Raw genomic sequence first — 25,912 nt, 5'->3', positions numbered from 1 at the left:
GCCAATTGAACATCAAAATCAACAAAAAAATAAATTCAATGAATTTATAATCAAACCTGCTTTGGAAATGAAATAATGTAAAACCTGGTTTAAGCAAGAGGAGGATTTACGCAATAGCCCAAAAAAAATAAAATGATGTCATTTGCAGAGAAGAAGAGGATTTACGGGTTAGGGGATTCCTAACCCGTAAAATTTGCCATTGGAGTTTTCTAGATAAAACTTCCACAACACCAATATTAAACAAAAGTAGAGAGAGAGGGTCCACTTGCCATCGGTTTCCATGGCTACAAAAAGTGTTTCCCTCCCATCTTAAAGGTGACAACTAAAGAAGCAGTAGAACCCCAAGGGGTGGTAGCGCATTGGGCGGTAAGGTGGTCATGCTCCTCTAACGGCTTGGTTCGAGTCCTTGGAGCGACCACTATCACGTCCCAGCGCGCGCTACTCCTGGTTCGTAAAAGGGCCCGACGCAGCTCTGTGAAAACCCCGGGGGGGCGGGCACAGAGGGGGGGCCGAAGGCCTCTCTTAGGGGCGGTGGCAATGAACCGCTCACCCCTAAATAATAATAAAAAAAAGGGAAGCAGTAGAAGCATAAGTCATAATTTTTCTCACTTCGTCAAAAGCTTTTGAGAAGAAAAAAACTGTTCTATATGCCCTTTCCAAGCTGTTGACCGCTTCAAGAGCAAGGTCCCACGGATGGTGAATAAATATATTGGGGACATAAGATGCCCTTGTTGGACCAATAATTGTGCTAAAACAATTTTCATTTTCTCAGCCGTCAACTTAGCAACTAGTTTATAGATCACATTGTATAATGATATAGGTCAAGACTTTTATATCCATAATGACATGGAATAAGAATCAGTACCAGATGAGTTCCATTTACCGACCTTACAAGCTTGTTTAAGATGAAGAAATTTCTCAGCCCTCAAGCCACATTGTTTGCATTCCAAAATTTCTTTCGGTTCACCAACGAGAATTCGTTTTGCAAAGTGGAAAAGGCATCCACCGGGCCCTCGGTATGAGACTTAGTTTTCTCGTGAATTGTTCATTCATGGTGCATTTCCACTTTCCACTTTGATTTAAGCATTATCCTCAACTTAAATGCAGTGTGGTGTATGGTAAAGATTTTAGTGTTTTAGAAATTAAAAATTTTATAAGGCAGAAAAAGATGTAGGAGTCGACCCTTAAAATAAGAAAATTGTTCATAAGGCATTGGAAAAGAGAGATCTATAATTTTTTTTCTTGATAAAATGATAGGAGATATGTTTTAGAAGAAATAATCTTATTTAATGAATCATTTTATTTGGAAAAATTTTATAAAAAATGTTTTAATGAAACGATCATTTGTAAAGTAAAGAAAGTTAATAGCTATGTGTTGAAACACAAGTTAATCTTAAAGTTTAAGCCTAAATCAGTTACCACATTATTAGGGCTCGATCTTGTTTTGCTTAGGTTTCTTAAAGGAGTGGTTGCCTATAAACACATAGTGAATATGCATGTTAAATGAAAAGAAAAAAGAATTCTTTATGCTTGAAAAGAAAATTAGACAAGTATTTCATACCACAACATACATATAAAAAAATGTTTAAAATGGGTTGTATGCTATCAGATGTAGTCCCAATGATAAGCATCAAGAGTATTGCACCAAATATTGGCCTTGGTCAAGTCGCAAGTTTTTTGTGCTAAACAAAATGGGAGTTTTTGTTTATATATATATATATGTATATATATATATATATATATATGTATGTATGTATGTATATAGAAGAGAGAGTGAAGTCTACAAGGAGGGGAGAGAGAGGAGAGAGTAGAAAAGGGTGGACAAGAACCGGTCCATTGACCTCAAAATGGCATCCCTGATATCTTAAAAAAGAGAAAACTAAAAGGAGAGAAAGAAAGAGAGAGATTAAAATAGAAGTAAAAGAAAGATATTTTAAAAAAAGGTGAGAGAGAACTGAAGATAGAGAAAAATGAAGAAAAGAGAATTTTTAGTAAGAGATAGAGAAAGAGAGAGAGAGAGAGAGAAATCTGAGAGAGAAATAGGGAGACTAAAAGAGAGCTTTTGAGTTCAAAATTCTCTTTCCTGGACGGAAACTAGGATTAACAAGTTTGGAAAACAATTTAAATATTATGACAACTTCATCACATTTGTTGTAGGCCAAAGAGAAACTTAAGTACATGAAAAAAGAGTCTAGGTTAAGTCTTCAAAGCCTTCAATTTGAAGAGCTAGAAATGCTTTTTAAACTATAAAAAACCTTTATATGTATGTTTAAATATTAAAGAAAACATCATATTTAATCTCAGCAATTATGAGAAGATGCCCCTCCTTTTAGTATAAGATGAAGCTTGGATAACGAAGGAGAATCGTCTAATCTATAAGAGGTAAAAGCTCCTCCTCTGCTCCTCTTGTACTCCATTCCCATTGAAGGAGCATTACTCAAGGAAAAACACTCTTTTGGGATTGCTAATATAATGACAAATAAATGATTGTCAAGAGAAGAATGATTCAAAGGTGGCTAAAGAACTGGCTTAAAACTAATAGTAAGGTAGGGATATCCGATGCTGGACAAGTCCCAACCTAAAAGATATAGGCAAAACAAGCAATCAGGAGAGGGAGCGAGAGAGTTAGAGAAAGAAACATATATTGTGCCTATTGGAATTGATAAAAAAGTAGTGCATAAAGCGTTTAACGACCTTCCCTGCATCATTTTCTTAACATGATAAAAAAAAGTGGGTGGGGGAGGCAGTCCCCGATCCTATCGCCATTGGCACTGTGGCGGCCCCAAAGGAAGCTGCCATTCCCTTCTCAAAAAAGGTAGGCGGGGGAGGCGGTCACCTACCCTATCACCGTCGGCACTGTCTGCAGATGGCGACCGGGAGGAAACTGCCTAATGCCTATGCCTTCTCCAAGAGGTGGGGTGGCGAGCTCCCTTGCCCGATGCTCAACCACTGTGGAGTCAGGGGCTTCTTTTTTATTTTTTTAAAAATAAAATGTGGCCATGAATATATATATGTATATATATATATATATAATTTCTATTCAATGACAAAATAGTTGTGTTAACCACACCTAACTTAATTGACAACTAAGGAAGTAGGAGGACAAATGCACATTCTGGATGCATTTGCGTGGAAAAGGAGATGCCTTTGCCAGCGTATATATAATGTATCAAGAATTGCAGATTTCTACTCCAATTTCTACCATCATGATCTCCTATATGGGAAAGAATAAGCACCATAAAATTTTACTCACAACCTTAATGTGCTGTTGTTTATCTTAGACAATATGCATGAAATTGCAATGGCAGAACTACTTCACAGAGTGCTGCTATTGTTCGTCATTGTCCAATTGGAAAAGCCAAATTCTGCCGGATTTTTGAAATTTGTCTTTCACATATGAACTTCAAAGGTGAAAATTTATAGGTACAAAAAAAAAAAAAAGGAAAACAAGAGATAGTGTACATGCGAATTTAAAGTAAGCAATTTAGTGTACAAAAATGTTTATCAACATAAAAAGATTTCCTCAACATTCACTTTTGCGCAACATAAAACGATTTCCTTTAACGGCATAAATAAACTTTTGTAAAATAATATCGGGTCCAACTAATTAACTCGGATCCGATCTGTTTGTTCATGGGCCTCATGTGGCTGTTTGCAAATGCGTCACCTGCTTGGAGGTGGGTCCCACCTCACCTCCAACCGCTTTGCTCTCCCCTTCTTTCGCCGTTACTCACGGATTCCACGTAAGGCAATTTGCCCTTAAAACTATTGACATATTGCATTTTTTGCCATTTTTTGGGAAATTAATTTTTTAGGCTGCCCAAAATTTTTTTTAATCTACCTTATGGTTTACTGAGCAAAATGCTTCTGTAAATTAATTAAGGATATACGGAAATAGTTAAGAAATTCATGTCATTTGAAAAAACTCAAGGAAGATAATTTTAATAATGCGTAAATTATGTATTTAAATAATACACAGCCATTAACTTGTTCAACAACATTTTCTTTAAAAGAACACATATCACGTATAGTTGACTTGTAAATGCTACCTAATCAACCTAAACTTTGTTTAATTAATTTATTTGTTTAAAAGAGAAAATAGTTTCGTTATATATTATTATGTTCTTTGTCCAAATGAGTATGCGTTCGAGAAGTTTCCGATATATTCTGTGCGTTGTTGAAGTTCCTTATATAGGAAAAAGGAAAATATATGTACTTACAAACAAATTTTAAAATTAAAGTAAAAGAAAAGAAGTTGGAAATTTTAGAAAGGCCAAAAGTATTTAAATACCTTCAACCAACTATCAAAGAAAATGGACGGCTGAGATGAAACCAAAAATCGGTTCGGCCTACTTTTACGGGTGCACAACGAGTCGAGTTACTCGAGCTCGATTAAACTCGATTCGTTTAAGCTTGACTAGTAAGCAAGTTCGAGTCGAGCTCGAGCTCGTGTTAGGGAACTCGACTCGAATTCGAGTTCGAGTTTAATTACATTTGTTTTTTCATGTTTCCCCCATTAATATGCAGACTCATGCCCTCAAGCCTTGCTTTTTATTGGAGATCCACTTATTTGGATGTTCAGCTTTCACTTTCGCTCAACTTAAAAAGATTTCTTGTTAGTAACCACTGTGGATGTCCACTTACATACAATGGTAAAGTGGTTCAACTGCTGACTAAACCTTTTGTGTTTTATAGCTTGAAGCCTTGAGTATTTACATGCGTTCGGCATTCAAAAATATTTTATTATTATTATATTCTATATATATATATATATATGTTCCGACTTGTATTAAAAGTTGGATTCAGACTTGGATTAAATTTTAAAATTGTATTCACATAATTTTTTATTTCATTGATATTCAAATCTAAATATGTGAACCTCTGAAAAATCGAATAGGGTAATGCCATACATTCAGTTCAAATGTGATTCGATGGGGTATCTTTCTTTCACCGGTCATACGCCACGCAAGGTTGGGGAGAGAATTTCGATGGGGTATCTTCTTTTTGCCGGCCATACGCCACGCAAGGTTGGGGAGAGAATTTCGATGGGGTATCTTCCTTCCGCCGGCCATACGCCACGCAAGGTTGGAGAGAGAATGGGACCGCCTTTTAGAAAGATACAAAAGGCACCACATCTTCCCTTCAGTTTGTCGCATTGACGATTTGTAAGAGAGATTTTGTCTGAGATCAAGGAAGAGTAAGAGAAGCTTCAGTCTGCCCATCCGGTAAGAGAAAGTATTTCTTCTTCTTGCTTCTTATACCTTGTTTCATTCATCGATTGCCATTCTCCGGGTCCCTTTATTACTCTAATTCCAAAGTCATAGTTTTTGGAGGCCAATTGATGGAAAAAATTAAATGAAAAACAAATCGATCCAAACCTTGTGTCTGTAAACGTCATTTGTTTCGTCCTTGCTGCATCAAAATTAATAAATTTAACAACCATATGATTAAACATATCTTATTACTTTATCTTACAAGAACATTTATTTACATAATGTATAGAAAGAAAACAGAGGGCGTCAAAAGTCAGCTATCTATAGCATATCAGTATCCATTGAGCTGAAAATAATTTTATGTTTCAAAAACATTAAAGCAATGATATTGAGATCATGCAGTGGCCAGGTCCGATATTGGCACTAATATTTCACTTGAAACTTTTAAGAGGCAACCAATTAGAGATGCCAATGGATCTAACACTTCACTTGGAACTGGAATTTGACATTCCAATTCTATGTTGAGAAGGAAATTTAATTCAGAAAATTCTAAGACATCAAACGTTCCTTAAATACGTTAGGACCATCGCCCAATTTTTTTGCTGAAAGCGAGCTCGGCAATTCCCCTTTCATTTATTCAAGAAAGAAAAATAATAAAGAATGTCTGCACATCAAAAGAAATTACAAATTATCTTTTCCTGCTAGCTATTAACAAAAATTCCGCATGTTATATCTGCCTGACCATCGAAGGACCCTCCTTCTTTGGCTACCATATGTCTAATCATGTAACCCACGATGAAAGAAATGAGGTTGCTTTTTCTTTTTCTTTTTCCTTTTTTTTTCTCTTTTTTTAAAGCAAAAAAAAAAGATTGTTTTTACTTAAGGAAGAGGCTTCCCATGTTATATTAATAACCTGGGAAGACATACTTCCACATTTTACTGTAGTTGTTGGCAGCCTCGTCTTTATCTTAGTTCTTCGTTGTTTTTCCACTCTTTGAAAATTTCTGTTCCTCTTGCTCTTGCATCTACTGAAAAATCAGGGAAGATGGCAATAGTAATCGAAGCACTTGCAGAAAAGGCTATTTCTAGTCTCTTGGAGGCTGTAACAAGTTTGTTGAGAGAAAAGGTGGACCTCATCTTGAATGCCGAAGATGAACTCAAGAAGCTCCAGAGGAAGCTGGAACGCTTGGAGGTGTCCCTTAAGGATGTAGATCGCAAGCCCTTTTTCAGCAGTGAGCGCGACAGGTATCTAGAGGGAGAGCTGAAGGACGTTTTTTACGATGCTCAAGACATCATCTAAAAGTACCAAAACCAAAATGAAGCTCAGCAAAAGGGAGAAAGATTCTTTAACTTCATGGAACAAGGTAAGAAAGCCTTGGATCACTCTACGCTCTTGCTTTAACGAACATGTGCATGCTTCCTACAAATTCTCTAATGAAACTAAGAAAATCAATGAAAGGCTTGATGCAATAAAAAAAGATTGGGAAATGGTGGATCTACTCAAAACAACACCAAATAGAAGGTTTGAGGACCCTGTTCATGGTGAACATGACAACTCCCGAGGGACAACCCATCACATGGGTGCACAACCACCCATAGGCAGGGAGGATGATAAAAGGGAGATAGTGAAAAGGCTCTTGTCTCATGAGTCTGCACATAGTAGTATGACTAAGAAGGGAAGTGTTTCCATTATCTCTATTGTAGGAAAGGGTGGGATTGGCAAAACAACTCTTGCAAAAATGGTTCTTAGTGAAATCGCGCAACAGTTCGGGGAGCGCAGGTGGTGGGTTTGTGTTTCAGAAAGGCCAAAACGTAAGGATTTGGTGCGGCAGATACTAAGGAAAGTGTGCAATGGATATGGAGAAAACACTGATTGTACCTTGGATGGCTTGTGCACGAAATTATGGAACGAGCTCTCAAAGGAAAAGTTTTTGTTGGTTCTAGATGATGTGTGGGAACTAAACTGGTGGGAGGAAGAGGTAGGAGGAACATTGATGGCGGGTGCAATGGGGAGCAAAATATTGATTACCAGTAGAAAGAAAGATGTATCGGAGGGGATGGGTGCTTCTTATATGCATGAATTACCAGAATTTAATTTTCAGCAAAGTTGGGACTTGTTCATAAAGGAGGCATTAAGAGAAGGTGAAGCGGAACGGGATTTGGAGAACCATAATGTAAGAGATGTTGGAGAGAGCATAGTCAAGAAGTGTGGTGGTTTGCCGCTTGTGATTAAGACGGTAGGGTCCATGATGCGTACCAAGCAAATGAGTAGGGAAGACTGGAAGTCGGTCAAGGATAGTAAGATATGGGAATGGAAGAGGCAAGCAGCCTCAACATCATCGTCCACTGAAATATGTGGTGATATTCTTCCTGGTCTAATGCTGAGCTACGATGACTTGCCATATTATTTGAAGAGTTGTTTTGTGTATTGCTGCATTTATCCAAAGGATTATGAGATTGAAAGGGAGAGATTGATCATGCAATGGGTGGCACACGAATTGATTGAGAAAAAGGAAAGCATAGATGTGGAAGTAACAGCAAACCAATACATTAAAGATCTAATGAACCGATGCTTGGTTGAAGAAATTGATTTGAAGAGAATCAAATTGCATGACATTTTGCATGACCTTACCTTATATATAGGTGGAAGGGAATATAGCCATGCGTCTACTTCTAAACACACACGCCATATGTCATTCCTTGTTGTAGACAATGTAGAAGAGACCATGCATAATGCCAGTGCCATAACACATAAGCTGCGTACATTGTTGAGTGAAAGTGAATCCTTGCCTTCGGTGCACTTTCCCAATTTCAAGTGGTTGAGGGTGTTGTCATTGGGGGGATATTGGATGGATGAGTTGCCAAAGTCCATTCAATGCCTTGCACTTCTAAAATATCTCGATCTAAGCTTTTCTAATGTGAAAAGATTGCCCAGTTCAATCGAAAGACTCTATAACTTGCAAACATTAGATTTAAGTTATAGTCAAATTACAGAGTTGCCCAAGGAAATGGGTGAACTGTGTAACTTGAGGCATCTTGGGCTGAAAGGAACAAAGCGTTTGAAATTTATAGTAGAAGGTTTGGGGAAGCTTACCAATTTACGGACCTTGCATAGGTTTATGATATGTAATGACAAAAGGAAGAGAAGAGGTTCCAATATTAGGGAACTAAAAGTCTTGAAGAAACTAAAGGGGGAATTGTCAATAGAAGGTTTGGGGAGAAGTAGAAAAGCAATTGATCATGTAGGAAATGCACAACTGCTTAAGGAGAAGCATGGCATAATTAGTGTGGAATTCCACTTTGGAATTATCGGAGGTGATGACGAACAAGTGGTGACGACAAACAGAGTGGTGTGCTGGAGGCATTGGAACCTCCACTTGGGCTCGAGTGCTTGAAGATAAGTGATTATAAAGGACAGATGCCGGCATGGCATTTGAAGACTGAGTATTATACCATGCTACATTCACTAAAGCTGGACAGTTGCTCTTTGTGGGAAAAACTAATAAGCATTACTTCGTTGGAATCACTAAATGTCATCAAATGCCCAGCATTATGTGAAATAGCTAGCATGCCTTCCTTGGAGTCGTTGATGTTGATAGATTGTGGCAAACTGGGGCAATTACCTCATCACATGCCTGCTCTCAAGCGGTTGGAGGTGGAGGGATGTGGCAGCCTAGAGCAATTGCCTCATCGCATGCCTGCTCTGAATGAGTTGAAGGTGATCGGATCTAATAGCCTGAAGGCTCTTGTCAACATGCCTGCCTTGGAATGGTTGAAGTTGAAGGGATGTGGCAGCCTACAGCAATTACCTCATCACATGCCTGCCTTGGAGTCGTTGGAGGTGGAAGGATGTAATATGTTGAAGACTGTTGCTAACATGCCAGCTTTAAAGCGGTTGCGCTTGTCGCGTCTGAACACCTTGAAGTGGCTCCCATCTCGCCTTCCTTCACTTGAGAAACTAGAAGTGAAGAATTTGGCCTGCTGGGAGGGGTGGCCAGCAGGTGGATCAGGGGAAACAACATTTACTTCTGTGCCGTGCTTAAGAGAGGCGGATTTTAAGAGCTGTCCAAAGATGCAGACAGAAGGCATGCTTGATGCTCTATTGGGGCTGGCAGGGCCTGACTGTCAAGCGACTCGGGTCCAAAAGCTGTCAGTGTTGAATTGCCCAAGTGCAAGATTGGGATGGAAATTGCTTGAGCATCTGCCTAACCTCATTCACTTGCGGTTGGATTCAAAATCAGCAAGACTGCTGCCGTCGCCATTGCCGTCACAGGTATCGACATTTCTACCTTCCCTCAAGACTCTGGAATTGAGAGACAACACGAATGTTGATGAGGAGGTCAAATGGGGAAGGGTGCCTGAGTGGGTGTGGGATCTCGCTCAACTGGAGAAATTGGACCTACGCTCTTTCTCTGAGGACATCAGCTTGGGAAGCCACTGGCAATGCCTCCCCAAACTGAGAGAGCTCACGCTTTCTGAGTTCCCCAATCTCAAGTCTCTGGTGGACGTGAATGATATTACTCCCCAACAAAATGGAACAACACGTCCCACGGATGCACAGCAACAGATCGCCTGCCTCTCCAACCTTCAATGGTTGACCATTGGCGGATGCCTTGCACTCCATTTGCCACAGCAGCTAAGAGACCATCTTGGACAAAGGTTGACAGGTTGACACTAATTTTTTTGGTTAAATATGAATCTTTTTTCATTTTGTCGGATCTTTTCTTTCTTTCCCTTGTTTGATTTAGGTCTTGTAAATTTTTTATGCCATGTTTTCCATTTTCACTTTCACCCACCACACATTTGGACTATTAGTTCGTAGATCCAACCAGCATTTAATTTTCATGCATCCACATAATATGTTTCTTCTTTTATTTTTCATGACCATCCATCATCATAGAACGGACAGCCTTAGTTTATATATATATATATATATATATATATATATCCAAATCTTTGGATCCATATTTAAGCCTGAAAGGTTATTAACACAGCTCTCAACCTAAGGATAATATTGGCAAATATTGTCTCTAAGAGGCCACGGAATGATATTATATCATGCTTGATTTGCCAGCCTCTCTCCCATGAATAATTTTTTATTTACATTCACGCCCTTTCTATACTGTGATATGTAAGCGGATCTCCTGTACGTACCGGTACTTACTCTTCTTTTGATTAAACCCAATATACATCCAAGATATATTTGAATTTTGGGAAAACAATAATATTGTACCAAATCTTATAATGTTAATGAAGTGTTTGTTTCACAAAATTAGATAAATGAAGGGTAAAGAAGTAAACCCAAAAAATCTGAAAAATTACCAATTATCTGAATAATTGGTACATAATGACACCATATGTAGAAGGCAATGTCCTTTGGCCTGAATCTGTACAGATACTAAAAACTACCTTCTTCCTTTAAGAACATTTTAAAAAATGATTTTAAATGTTATTTTGTTTTATATACATCAATGGACGCATGCAGGCCCCGATTAATTGGCTGATACGATCAAATTCCAAGTTGCCGTTGTTCACAATGGTATGTGGTTTGAGCTACCTTCAAAGTTAATTTGTTTTTTCAGAATTATGGTTTTATCATATGGATGTAATTATGATTCCAGAAATTTTTTTAGAAGTTTTTCTTCTCTCTTTAGGGCACATGCTATGATGATTTTAATACACCAATTCAAGAATTGTATCTTGTTTTATCAAACACATAATTTTCAATTCTAAAATCAAAATTCCAGACTATCAAACACAAATGGAAAACTAGAATTGGAATTTTCATTCCAATTCTAGTTGAAGGTGGAATTTTGTATTTATAAAATTTAGTTTTAATATTAAAATTCAAGGTCATCAAACGCCCCTTAAAGTTAATCCTCTAAGTTTTTCCAATAAGTATTTATGGCATCATTGAAGGTGGTTCCACCAAATAGGGGAGGTGGCCATTCAGTTCCGTCCAAGAAAGGCCAAATATTTAAAAAAAATGGCTTCTTTCATGGACACTTCACAAGGTTGCATTTTAACAGAAAGCATGCATTCCCTTTAAATGATTTTCAAATCAAACGCTGCCATGACATATCTCCCAACCGATCAAATTTTGGTCGGACATACCCTTAATCATATCTGTTTTTTTAGATATTCACATATTCAGATTCAAATACGAATACAAAAAAATCATAACCAAGTCTGATTCTGAAATCCGATTTACAATCTGAATCCGGATTTCATATTTATATTCAAAACCGAATCCGACTTTTGAACCAAATTTTGTCAATTTCCACCATTAGACATAGGATATTTGTCTAAAAATGAATCTGGTCCAAAGCCGAATCCGAATCTGGTCGAATATTTATTTTATAGTTCATATGGATAACTTGATAGCCTCGGGTAATTTCACCTGACATGAATTAGAGATCAATTTTTTAACTGAAATCTGTTGAACTATATATATTTCCCTAAATTTTTTTTTATCAATAAAGGTAGGAAACCTAACCCCCAAACTTCTATTTTTGGGAATTTTCAGTTGAAATATGAGAGTATCAAACAAAACCTAAAAACAAAAATGTTTATCAACATAAACAGATTTGCTCAACATTCACTCTTGTTAATGAGGGCGTTCTTTTACATCCAACCGCTTTTCTCTCCCCCTCTTTCGCTGTTACTCATGGATTCCACATAAAGCAAATTGCCCTTAAAACTGTTGACATATTTCATTTTCGCCATTATCTGGGAGATTAATTTTTTTTGTCTGACCTAAATGCTTCTCAAAATAATCTAAGTACATATATTTTCGCCATTATCTGGGAGATTAATTTTTTCACGGATTTTTTTTGTTGAAATTCCTTATATTGGAAAAAAAGAAAATATATGTACTTAGAAACAAATTTTAAAATTAAGGTAAAAGAAAAGAAGATGGAAATTTTAGAAAGGCCAAACGTTGATTTAACATGGCAGTATTTAAAATCTACAAGTGGTTAATTTCCTCACCTCATGACCAACTATCAAAGAAAATGGACGGCTGAGATGAAACCTAAAATCGGTTCATGTCAATGGGTTTGCCCTTTTTAATTGCACATAGAAAAAAAAAAAAAAACTTACATTTACCACTGGGGCTGCAAATAGGTGCATGTCAATGGGTCTGGTTTTGGGCTGGATACGTGTCTCCCCCGTTCTTAACTTAATTGGATCTAATTTACCTAATTTTGTTTGGGTTCAAACTTGATTTTGTTGAAGTTTACTCCCAGCTTAAAATCTAAATTTTACTTTTGATCAAGTTTTATAACAGAGCCCTTGAGGTCTTATTTAGCAATAATAACTATTTGTTACTATTTTATTAATCTATACTAAAAATTAAGACAGATTTATAAAACATTGTAACACTGTGTTTTATGAATTTGCCCAAATTTTTTGGCTCAAAACTGACTGCTTTATTGCTTATGATGTTAATTATCAGGCTGCATTTCCACTTACACATAGCTCTTTCTTTTCATTAGCCTTGTAAGGGAGAGGTCCCATTGATGGAGTGTGGAACCTCATCTGTAGTTAAGAGGCTTCCCTAATCTCCATATTTAAGAGGGGGCCAGTTTCTTGTACTCTTTGATTATTCTGTGATAGTGAAGAGCTCTGTACCACCACGCAAAATGCTTGTGTCTTCGTATTTTGTGGCTTTGTCGTGAGAGAGAAAAAGTGGGCGTGGTTGCTAAAGATGTTGCTTAAATCAAATCAGTGACTGATGATTTATCGGCAAAGGTGACTGGTAAAGATAAGAAGCCAACCTCCCAGCACTTTGGTTGCTACCAATTCATGAGATGGCTGGAAGGGTGAATGGTCTGTCAAAATTTAAAACCCAACAGAAAGCAATCTTTTCCAAAACAACACAGAGTTGTTTGTGGAAATTAGCTTTTCATGTTTAAAAAAAAAAAAAAAAAACAGTGTCGGAGCCACATATAGGCTGGTGTGGGCAGTGAGGAGAGTTGAAGTTATAATGCTTTTTGTTTAATGCATGGATTGATGGTGATATTGTCCAAGTATGAGATATTTATTATTTTCTTGTTTAAATTTAAGGGTGAGTGTTCATTCCACTGCTTTTAAGAGAGACTACTATCTTCTCTTACACCCTTCATCAACACCTATTGTAATTCAAAGAACTCCAGGATGTGAACACAAGTCCGTTGAAGTGGACTAACTTGCCACCCAATGGGCTACAGGCCTTTGAAAGCTTTAAATTAATTGAAAAAAAAACAATGACATGGTTTGGAGGCTTATTGAAAGGAGCACCACTTTAACCTGTTTAAAGATTCTCTCTCTCTCTCTCTCTTACAAATTGAACTGATTGATTGAAGAGTAGAAAATAAAAAAGCAAAAAAGTGCACACAGAGTTGGCAATAATGAACCTGATATCTATCCTTTTGCAGTTTATCAGATTATTCGAGAAATCTTTAAAGGTTTGATAATTTCATAAGATAAGATGAACATGATGTTTAAAGAGGCATAGCGCATGACCAAGCAGCAAGGCTACTCAAATTCAAGTGTTTGAATCCCGAGATCATTGTGCTCTCCTGAACTGCAAATAGTTGCGAGCACAACACTGAGTTGAAGGATGTAACATAAGTTTGCTGAATTTTGGAAGCAAGCTAAAACCTTTGCATTATAAAGGTACAGCCTTGAGGGTTTTCGGTAAAAAAAAAAAATCACAAAGTAAATATTAAAATGGAAGATGAACAACATAAAGAAAAACTATCTCTCTCTCTTTTCACGATATATATAATCAATCCCATGCAAATTTCAATTCTTTTTGCTTAAGATTCAGCAATACTAGGATACCGAAGATGATTGTAAAAATAAAAGATAGAAAAGGAATGAAGGTGAGAAAAATAATAAGTGAGAGAGCAAAAAGGGTTTAAAAAATTTAGACGCCAAATTAAAACTGACTGATCAACTCATTACGTATATATGATTTACTAAAATTAATTCCTATTGATACTAGATTTTTAAGTTGCTTTTTTCCCTTACAATGGTTGTGCCACAAAATAAAAGGAAGAGCGAAAGAAAGAATATTGGGTGATAAAATAATGATAAAAAGCTTGAAAGACTATAAATACATATAGTTTTATTTGTGTTATATAGTACTATTTGTTCAATCGGCCAAATTTCAGATAAAGAAGAATCTTACAAAAGGAGCAATAAAATAAGTGAGAAAATGGGAGAAAAAGATAAGAGAGGAAAAAGAAACTGGTCAGTTTGATTGTCGGTTATATTGGTAATGTTTTAATCAGCTGTTTTTAAGAAATTTATAACTATATTAATGATTATTTATTATGTTACTTGTGGGCAGGTAATATAAAGAAAAAAAATTTGTATTCAAAATGGTGTATTCAACTATCGTGGGAGTCCTTAAAGGCTTATTCGGCAACAATAACTAGTTGTTACTATTTTATTAATTTATATTAAAAATTGAAACACATTTATAAAACATTATAACATTGTGTTTTATGAATGTGCTTAAATTTTTTGGAGCCGGTACATGCAACTTGCTACGGTTGAAAAACTAGCCCTAAAATTTGGGACAGAGATTTATGAAACATTATAAGAGTGTGTTTTATGAATCCACCCAAATTTTGGGGGCCGATACATGAAAACAGTAACAGCTTGCTACTGTTGCGATTTATGAAACATTATAAGAGTGTTTTATGAATCCACTCAAATTTTGGGGGCCGATACATGAAAACAGTAACAGCTTGCTACTGTTGCAAAACGGGTTCTAAAAGTATGACAATTCTTTTTAATTTAGTGCCCTTCAACTAAGGCTGGGCGTCGGGCCGAATTGGGCCCGGGCTTGGGCAGGGAAAAACTAAGCCCGGGTCAGCCCGACCTAACCCGTTTAGCCCGTTTAAATTAAAAAATATTTTTTAATTTTTTTAATAATACATATTTATTATTAATAAATATATTTTATATTTAAAAATTTTATTTTATAATTTAAATTTTATTTTATAATTTTAAATGGGTCGGGCCCGGGCCGGATTGAGCCGGCTCGACACCCTTACCTTCAACCTCAAGTATTTTGGCTCAAAAATGACTGTTTTATTGCTTAGGTTAATTCTCACATCACATTTCAACTTGCACATGGCTCTTCCTTTTTCATTAGCCTTGTAAGGGGAGAGGTCCCATTGATGGAGTGTGATGGTTAATAGGCTTCCCTTAAACTCATGTTTAAGAGAGGACGCAGTTTCTTCTTGTATTCTTTGGTTATTCCCTGATAGCGAAAAACTCTTTACCACGTACAATGCTTGTGTTTTCTTATTTTGTTGCTTTGTAGTGAAAGAGAAAAGAGGGCCTCATTCCCAAAAATGTCTCTCAAATCAAATCAGTGATTGACTGACTACCTATCAGCTTATGACCCAAGCTAGTTCCTATCCCCTTTGGCGCATGAATGGTTGATTTATCAACAAAGATGACTGGAAGGGTGAAAAAATTCAGAACCAACTGCCATGATCTTTTCCAAAACAATACAGAGCTGTTTGTGGAAATTAGCTTTTGATGTAAAAAATTTACAAATCACCACTTTTGATCTTAATTTTTTTATTATATATTAAGATCATTTAATATTTACTTTGTTATGCATGTAAGTGCGCGTTCAAGTATGAAAACCCTACTGCCTGGAAAACGGATAATGCAGAATCGACTAACAATTTTAAGTCTTGGAGGTCTTAAGCCAACAACTCATGAGCTTGCAATTAGTACTTAATTGAAGAAAGCTTCCAAAATATATATTAAAAGACCGAAGGTCGAGAAGAGACTGTGCCATAGGGCAAGGTTTAGTCACGAGAGGGTGCGTATCGTAGAAGCAAGATGGTCAGCAAGTGGGCGTGGTGTCAGGACAGATCATAGCTCGTTGCCTCTTGGACATGGCGTCTTCTTTCTACTCTGCACATTACGTACATGTCATTTTCATATAGGTGCCATGTTGCCTCTGCCGTCGGACATGTGTTGTCGGATCATCTTTCCCATTTTAATATATATATAAACGCTTTATATATAAATTTTAGTCATCCGAAAGCATTAATGTTATTTAACTGGACTAATTTGTAAGTTATCTGATCGAGTTAAGTGGTGGTTGATATCTCACATGCAGACATACAAGACTATGCTTCAAAATCAGTTCAAACAAGTTGATAAACGAGCTTAAACGAGTTGAATTCCAGCTTAACTAAGAACTGAAGTCTACAAACTAGTCGAGTTCATGTTAAAACCAAGAAAATACATCAAATCAAAATAGGGAGTTTGCAGACGAACTTAAGCGTGTCGAACTCGAATTCGGGACTCGACCTATTGAGTCGAGCTTAAGGAGACATTGAACAGTTTGGCTAAAGCTCGAGCCTAACAATATATGAGTCGAAGTGGCAGGGCTAAAAGTTTCTGCTGAGGGACACCCTAAGTTTAAATGTCAAATTTTAAGGGGCACTCATATATAAAGCATCAAATGCCAGAAAAATTCAGGTGGTCGGACTTTTTTCCGCAGACTTTTTTGAGAGTTGTTAGGGTTCTCTCGTTCCTCTCCTCTTTCTCCTCCGTCGAAGTGCTGATTCCCCTCTCCTCTCTCGTTCTCGAATTCCTCTTCTTTCTCACTGCCTCTCGTCTGGTCTGGTCTGCTACTCAGAGATCAGACATTCCGTCTCTGTTCTAAGATAAAGGCCTTTTTTCAATACTGTGCAAGAACAGCAAAGTGAAGAAGCATGATTCATGTCCAAGAAATACACTTAATCAATAAGAAGCATTATTGTTTAAGCGAATGCATTTGGCCAGATGATAAAGGATTTGCAGAGGAGATTGAGACCTTAGTGTCTATATTTCTTTAACAATGTGGCAAAATTATCCCTTATCTAAATATTCCTGTGCAAGGTCTATTGAAGGCTGTCAACAGTCAATATTATTTAACACATTGTCTTCAGAATTTACTTGGAAAGATGTTATTCCCGTGTTTATAGTTTATACTGTAATGCTATATGTTGGATAAACAATTGCAGATGGGGTTGGATCATGTTTCCGATAGATAAACAGTTACTTTCGTTACACTATGTTCCTGCAATTGTTAAATAGTGCTACGTATACATGATAATGTTGAAAGAAGCATGCCGCTGTCCTTTGCAACTGAGTACAGTACTTTAGAAATGAAGCAAGAGGGCCTAAGGATGGCCTAGATGGCTTCATTCCTGGAAAATTCTTGCGTAGATGAATTAGTTTGCTTTCTGATTTCAATCGGTCGCACCAACTATAACATGGCTCCACAACTGACCGGACTTGAGCTTGACTCGAACTGACCAAGCTTGAGCTTGACTTGGGTTCGCCACCCCACCCTTCTCATTTTTTTTAATTTACATATAAATTTTAAACAATTTCATTTATTACATATAAAATTTTGGAAAATTATATTTTTACTTCTGTCAAAATTTTGAAATTATAATTCGGCTATCCTCATAAAAAAAATTTCGTTTCACTCATAGACCTTACCTAGTGTTATATATATATATATATATATATATATATATAGGCCTTACCTGGTCTGGTATATGTATATTGAAATCATAGAGTAATCAATTTTTTCTTATCAAAAGTTGTGTGCATGACTCGCCTCTCTGCTGCTAGAACACTGATTAAACAAGGTAAGAAACAGAGGGTGGAAGGGCGCACACCATGCCCATGAGAAACGTCCCTACTCGGGCTGCCAACCAAATGAACGAGGCGCCCTTTTTGACTCCTCTGCCCCATCACTTTGGTAGTTACCGGCACCGAAAGCTTAAGGAACAAAAGACAAGTGAAACTTTGAGTGATTACGTGAGCTCCCTTTCCTCCTTTCTTGACCAATCTAGACGGTTCTCTGATTTGGTGCAGCCCGCGCCGGATGGTTCAATCGACCCAGTGGAACCCACTTTCCTCGAGATTTGGCGGTTTCATGTGGGTTCCCCATAAGCCGACTAGCCAGGTTATGCTGCTCGTGCAACCCATGTTTCAGACCTATGGACCTAAGGTGGCGCTACGCTACCCCTAAAGTAGGGTTGGGCATCAGACCAAGCTGAAAAAAACATGCCCGCAGTTCAGGCCCAGCACAATTTTATTAAAATATACGTAAAAATATAAAAATAATAATATAACTTCTAAATATAATATTATATTAAAAAAATATTTTATGTTGCCAGGGCACCCGACTTGTTGAACACTAGCTAAAACCAGACCTATAAAAAGAGTTTTATTCAAATTGGTCTATGAGTACAATTGGCAAGGCTGGAAATTCATCGATTCTATTTTAAAAAACATATGAAAAATATATAAAAATAAATATGTTACAAACATATTTAAAAAATAGTACTTGAAAGACAACTCTCTTGAGTCCGCTTGCCGCCAATTTGATTCAAATCGGCCTATTCAAGCAAATTTCATGATGCATTTACAGAAAGGAGCCTATCGGTGTCGGAGTTAGAAATTCTTAGCCAATGGCACTAGCGCAGATAGAAATTTTGGTTGGTTGGAGAGGGCACTAATTCAATATCTTTAATTCTTTTGAAACACTATAATTCTTTTAATTCAATCAATGACGAAAGGGGAACCAGTACATGAACAAGAGAAGTACTAAGAAGCACTACTATGTAATGTAGACAAGCAATTTGTGTGGGCAACTGCCCATGCCAGCCCGCATATATTGGAGCCTAAACCAAATGTTTGCAGAGCAGAGAAGGACATCAGCTCTCGTAGAGCTGACTCATATAACTGGACCCAACTCGACCCAAATCAATCACTGAAAATAAGATTTTATAATGGGCTCCGTGAGACATATGTCCCGCGAAGACCCCACGTATCTCGGCTCCTAGCTATACAAAGCTTATTTGGTTTGTGCAAACCAAGTGTGTGTAGAGACCAGTGACATCTCAAAAGAAAAGGAAAAATGATAGACAGGTACAAAGATTTCATTTGGGTATTGAGAAGGAGTCACTCAACAGCAGAAACCACAAATCTATTCCACCTGAGTTTGTCTGTGTATGAGACCACATTGACCACTAGAGCAAGGACTTTTATAACCAGACAAGGTGAAATGGGAAAAAATTCCTTCCACATCAATGACCTTTTTAATTTTTTTTTTTTCTTATTTTCCTGTTTTGTGAAAACACTAAGATAAGATGATTTTGTTTTCTTTCTTGAAGAATCTTACTTCAATGGTAAAGCCAGATTACTAATATAGCCTCACTCTGAAATTTGTGGGTGGTGCATATGGATATACACAACTCGAGTCGAGCTCCATCTAAGCCGACTTGAACTTGAATTGACTCATATCTTGCTCAGCTGGAGCTCGACTCAATAGACTGAGTCGCGATTCGAGGTTGCTTTGTTTGCTCATGAATCAACTCCCCATTTGACTTTATTGCTTTCCTTGGTTTCAAGTTTGGAAATTTAAAAAGAAAGCCCTAGATTAAATGAGCTTACTCGAGTTTAAGAAAATCAAACTTGACTCATTTGTAAGCAGGAGTTCTCAATTAAGCTCGAGTTCCACTCCTTTAACAAATGATATCCAAGTGGATCTCAAGCTGAGCTTAACCAAACAAGTTTGGGTCGAACTTAAGTTGGCTTGACTCGTTGTACTGCCCTAGAAGTGCATACAAGGACTTAGTGGAGCACATAACAAGAATATTGTATTCCATGTTCTTAAAGGACATGTCAAAAGAATAATATGTTCTTGTCCCGACAAATATAGTGTGATTATATATATTTATTGTTTTAAGAACAACATCTATAATGACACTAAGTTTTAAAACAAGAACATTGTTCTCTTGGGATGTATTCTATAAATATCTGTTTCAAAACACGATGTTCTTCTTATCAAACACCCTCTAGAGAGACCTACAAAAGAACTTGACACTAAACTTTGTTATTTTTTAGGAATGAATTTTGAAGTCTTCAGCCGCATATAACGCAAAACTGTCCGGAAAATGCTTTTCAACAATTAGGGCGGGGACAGAGCCTTAACTTTTTTATGAGGGGTTGAAATTTTTCAGAGAAACTTCAGAAATAATTCTCATGGGCCAAATTCAACTTTCAGGAATTCTTTGTGGGAGCTAAGTTAGAAATTTTGGAAATATTGACTAGTAATTCTTCGATTCCAATCACGGAATCATGTCGGCACTTGCTCAAGCTAACCCACGCAAATTGCTTAATTATGTATTAGTAATTTATTTACATAATTTCCCGTTAAAGAGGCATTAGACAAAAAAAACACTAAAATTGGGGTTAGGACATATTCATGAAACATTACCTTAGCGTTTCATGTGCAGGTTTCTCTCTCATATCTAACATTTTTTTACACAAATGATGAATAGTACTGTGACATGACAATGGTCACCCCAAGATTTGAACCCAAGTGCCTTCATGAGATGGACCGCTTTGTCGCCCAGTGCACCACAATCTTCGGCGTATTTCAATGAAGTTGAATTATCAAACATACTGATGGTCTTTTGAAATGATGGGGGCAAAGATTGACTATAATGATACCAAGTTTTGCACATAAACCAGTATAAAATGGAAAAAAATACTTCTGATTTTTTCCATTTTATCCTCATTCGAAGGGCTTTTTTGTCACTTACAAAAAATGAGTAGGGCCTGTCCTGAAAAAATAAAACACTAAACACATGTGATGTGTCAGGGGGGCCTGAACATATAAGCAGCTTGGATAGAAAACCGGGTTGATATCAGAAACCTATTCAAAGTGTCCATATATTTTGGCCGTAAGGTTTGCAATGGTTTTCATGGCCATGTGAACATATAACCAGTAGTCCGATGGGCATGTTCGATCTTTTCTTTGTTCGATTTTCATTTTTCTCAAAAATCTTTCTATCTCTACTGGGGTTGTCCAAAGGTATAAAGCTATTGATTTTTTAAAAATCACAGCAAAATTTATTTATATATATATATTGTAGGTACCAGACCTTTTAAGCCCATGTTATTAATTTTTTGGAGATGAATGTTTGAGAGAACATTAATGAGCCCAACTTGAACAGTTAATGGCCAATATAATTCCTTATGAATCTCATACCAATGGGTCTCGTGCCTGCCAATGCCAATTTTCTCTCTCTCTCTCTTTTTCTCACTCTCTCTATATATATGTATATATATAATGCTTCAATGAGAGGTCATATATTTTAAGGAGATCCAATGATGGACATTAAGTTGGAAATTTATAAAGTAACTATTTTTTCAAGAGTTTCAAACACCTTTTAAAGGACAAGACTGATAGGAAGAAGAAAGAAAAACAAATGAATTTCAATAAATGGTACTCCTTACTTTGAGGGATACTTCAGACTTATGAAAAGAACACAATCTAGATTATTCGCATCAGTATGACATATAAGGATATAGTAGCTATATATATATATATATATATATATATATATATATATATATATATATATATATATATATATATATATATATAATAAGAAAATCCGATGGATGCATAATAGCGGGTAAGCCATAGGAGACATGGATTGAAAGGACAACACCACAGAAGTGGCAGCAAGATCTACACTCCCTATGTGGACTACCCACTGATGCCTACCACCTGCCCTCAAAAGAACATACATGTAGAACTGACAGGTAGACACGCAACTTGTTGAAAATAATGCATGATTTGATCTGGTTGGAGCCTTACGGTGCTTTTACTGGCAGAGCGAGAAAATGTTCTTTTGAGGGCACTTATTCATATATTTCTATATTAAAAAATGCACATTATACTTCGATATTGAAAAAGGCACATTATATATAATACAACAAATGTTTCAAAATGTTAAAAATAAAGAGACAGTGAAGGGCTACTCTTCTTCGTTTTAAGAGTCTTGTAATAGGGGTGATAATAGGGGTGGAGTCAGAAAATTTTTTCATGAAAAGAATTGAATTAAAGTTTTTAAATTTTGATTATGACGAAAATATCATTTTTTAAAATTTTTATATAGAACAAGTGAAACTTTTTAAAATTTACATGTAAATTTAAAAAAAAAAAAATAAGGTGGGGGCACGGCCAAATCGGACCCTAGGTTGGCTCCACCCATGTTTTAAGGTATGTCCATTTGAGCAATTTCACATTCATGGACACCAGGATGTAAACGAATCAGATATATCCAGCTATTGATCTGATTCCAAGTCAATTTAACTGGATCCGATAAACAAATCTGATTTAGAATATGGCCGAGGGCTCTTAAAATGAAAAGGAAGTAAAGAAAATGATGCCTGGGAAACTTCAATCGGCATAGACTTGGTAGGGTTTTGCTTGTGACATAAACATACCATTGCAAAGAAGAAAAGATCTGTCATCAATTTCCTTGCATGATTAATTCTCTTGATGTAGAGCTAAAATCGAGATCACATCAATGTGACTCCACAACCACAAGTTCTTTCATTTACCTTCTCTATTTTGGAGTCATTCCACCATCATGTTGTCAAGATATCTTGGCACTTTGATTTGCGTCATGCTAATGCTTATACGCAATTCTTAGCTAAAAACCTCACAACAAGTTTGATACTTAAGCATCTAATGTAAAATATTTTGAATTGGTAGCATTCGTTTGGGTGTAGCATAGCTGGTTGGGTGGTAGCGTGTTAATGGTGCATTTCTAGTTCCGATTTGTAGAGCCGTTACTTTTCCTTCCTTGCATAGATAAAACCTTGCACTTTGATGAAAGGGTGTTTCGGACTCTTGAAAAAATAACTTGCATTTTACATTTGTAAGTTTATTTCCACCATATCCTAAATGATTCCCATTGATATTATGATATATGAGGGTTTGATAGTTACATGTTTATATATAAAATTGAATGGTCACCCAACTCAATTCGAAGGGCCCATTGATCCATCCTGATAGATGGTTTGATAGATGGTTAAGAGAAAAACAAAAAGAAAAAAAATAATAAATATTTTTATTATCTAATGTTAGTTTCCATAGTTTTCTCTTTATTTTTTTCTCAATTGTAATAAATAGGAAGGCCCTTATCAGTGAGTTGGTTATTTCTAATAGTCAAAGTCTCTCTCTCTCTACTAACTGAACCAAGTTTGACTGGAATTGAATCTAGGGTGCAGTCAATGGCTGATGCGATTCAACTGACTGAGCTGACCTCATGTTGGATAAGTCAAACAGGCCAAGCTAGGGGAAGTTGTTGTGGCTAGTGCTGCCCATACCCTAAAAAAGGAAAAAATATATATATATATATAATACCCACACATATTGTGGGACCCACCACAAAGGCCCCCATTTAAGATGGGCGGTCCATATTGGTAGAATCAATAAATTGTGTTCATGTATCCCTTGATTGGAGGGGCAACCGGTGTAATTTATTGCACAAGGAAAATTTCCCATTTTTCCCAGTATGGTGCTTCATCTTTTCATAAAAATAGGCCGGCCATTAAGCTTGTTTATGATATTAAATAAAAAAGTGAGGCCCCAAAAGGGAAGGAAAGGCAAAGACATAAAAAAACAAGAAAGGAAAAGGTGAATAGTTGTGTTTGCTGGATCTATAGTTTTGTACTGACAAGAATTCCAGAAAAATTTTGAACTTTTCTACGTCTCAATGTCTATCCTTTACGCGGAATTGAGACGTTGGAATTCGAAACTTTTATAAAAAAGAGAAAGAGAAAACTGTAAAACAGTATTCTCTCTCTTTCTCTTTCTCTCTCTAAAATAACTGATTGTATAGCAGCCACAGATTCAGACAAGCTCATCTCTATCCACCGTTAGCATCCTGAATTAAAATCAGATCCTAAAATATGAGCATTTCTCAAGAACATACACTTATTTGTTGAAATGAAGAACAAATAAGATTAAATATCTTATATTTAGCAGCTTTAATTCACACACATGTTGCTGGCATACACACATATATAAAAAAAAAAATTGTCCGCTAAATGGAAAAACTGTAAAATTAGGACATGTTGTTTAAATTAATTTGTTATGAGTTATTTAGTTATACTTACAAAATGTGCAAGAGAATGAAGTTGAAGAAAGTCATGGCGAACTTAGAAAAAGTTTTTGAAGGGGGCACTCTTTACATATTTTCATGTTCTAAAGGGCACTGATATACATAACATACCAAATATTTAAAAATATTAATTTAAAAATAAAAAATAAAAACCTTGAATAGCTGGTGTGGCTCCGCCTCCGCCACAAGTTATTTGCAGAATACTACCGTTTGTTCTCACATCAACATAAATTAGAGATTTAGTGTGGAACAAAGACATGTCACATGGTATTAAAACTCAGTTCTTGTATGTGTTTTAGATGCATGTTCAAATGAATATAAGATGTTTCTCTAACCGATCGAGTAAATGACGTAAGAATCGCGACTTAAGAGACTACGATAAAATCCTCAAGTTAGTCTCTATCGTCACTGATTGGAAAGGCTATCTAAGGATTCGGGGGCCGAGGCAGGCAGGGGACTATCCGAGCCATGGCTTCCTGTCGAATTAAAGAAAAAAGATCAAAAATTTACTTATAAGTTGTAAAAAATTTAGTTTAGCTTACATTAAAATTTGGAAAAATTATGTTTCAGCTTTTGTTAAAAATTTAAAACTAAAATTTGGTTCCCTCGCAAAAAAAAAAAAAAATTCTTCAACTCCACCCTTGTAAAAGACCGTGATAGCTGCAGATTATAAGGCTGTTGAGGGCACTCTAAGTTTAAATTTCAAACGCTAAGGGGCATTCATATATAAAAAAAATTTAAACTGATGAAGTTTTCATATATATATATATATATATATATATATATAGATATATATAGATATATATAGGGCTGGTGTGGGCAATTGCCCACACCAGCTACAATGTTGCTCCATCACCTAAGCTTCCGCAATAAACAAAAGTAGCCTTAGCAAGTGCCCCTATTAGCTAGAGGTGAGACATTTACATATCGTCAGTCCTAGCAAGAGCACTGACATCGATCAAATGAAGGGACATCTCTTCAACTTATAAGGCGCAACTATATTTGGTTGTCAGAGTACTCGTATTTTTTATCAAGGAAAATTTGTAGATATTGGTATCAAGGAAAATTTGTATATTATTTTATGAATATATAGTCGATATAAGGAGCTGGGGTTGGAGGAGTCATTTCAACCTCTTCTCATTTCTTTCTGTTAATGTTAATGCTGATATTATGTATAATGGGGACATGTCGATATGGATCCATAGGTCTCATGCTAATATTGGCAGCAATGGGCACATCTCCCTGGTGTCAGCACGAGTAAGAATGAGAACAGTTCTGGACTGAAGTCAAATTCTTTAGTTGCTGAATTCGAATCTGATGACCTACTGGAACTATATGTAATTGGATTCAGGCTCACGAAGATACATAGGGTCATTGTATGGTGTATGAACCCAATCTAAACCTTAAGTAATTTTCATTGGACTGGGTTCAGTCATATGGGGTAGTCATATAAAACCTGAATAATTACCTTAAAGTCAATTCAGATTTTGTTAACTATGTATTTAGTATTTAATGAAAAAAAAAACTCTGACTGTCCGGACCTACTGAAAATCGTGCATCATGAAGAATTAAACAATTCAAGTGTGTGTATGTATATTAGTTTATATATATATATATATAGAACACTCGATCGTCTTGTCCGTGTTGTCCCTCTCCTTAAGAGAGAGAAGGAGAGGGACAACACGG

The 25,912-nt window shown here is 36.4% G+C and overlaps 1 protein-coding gene across 1 annotated transcript; it reads left to right on the top strand.

The window, feature by feature from the left end:
- Positions 1–6,258: 6,258 nt before the first annotated feature.
- On the top strand, positions 6,259–8,608 carry LOC126410364 (putative disease resistance protein RGA1). Its single transcript, XM_050079482.1, has 4 exons — positions 6,259–6,458; positions 6,673–7,192; positions 7,316–7,586; positions 8,208–8,608. The coding sequence occupies exons 1-4, from the start codon at positions 6,259–6,261 to the stop codon at positions 8,606–8,608; spliced, it is 1,392 nt and encodes a 463-aa protein (XP_049935439.1).
- Positions 8,609–25,912: the final 17,304 nt, after the last annotated feature.

The sequence above is a fragment of the Nymphaea colorata genome, chromosome 1, assembly GCF_008831285.2.
Source record: "Nymphaea colorata isolate Beijing-Zhang1983 chromosome 1, ASM883128v2, whole genome shotgun sequence".
Classification (NCBI taxonomy): domain Eukaryota; kingdom Viridiplantae; phylum Streptophyta; class Magnoliopsida; order Nymphaeales; family Nymphaeaceae; genus Nymphaea; species Nymphaea colorata.
The sequence above is the reverse complement of the archived record's forward strand: the minus strand, read 5'-3'. Positions and strand labels throughout refer to the sequence as shown.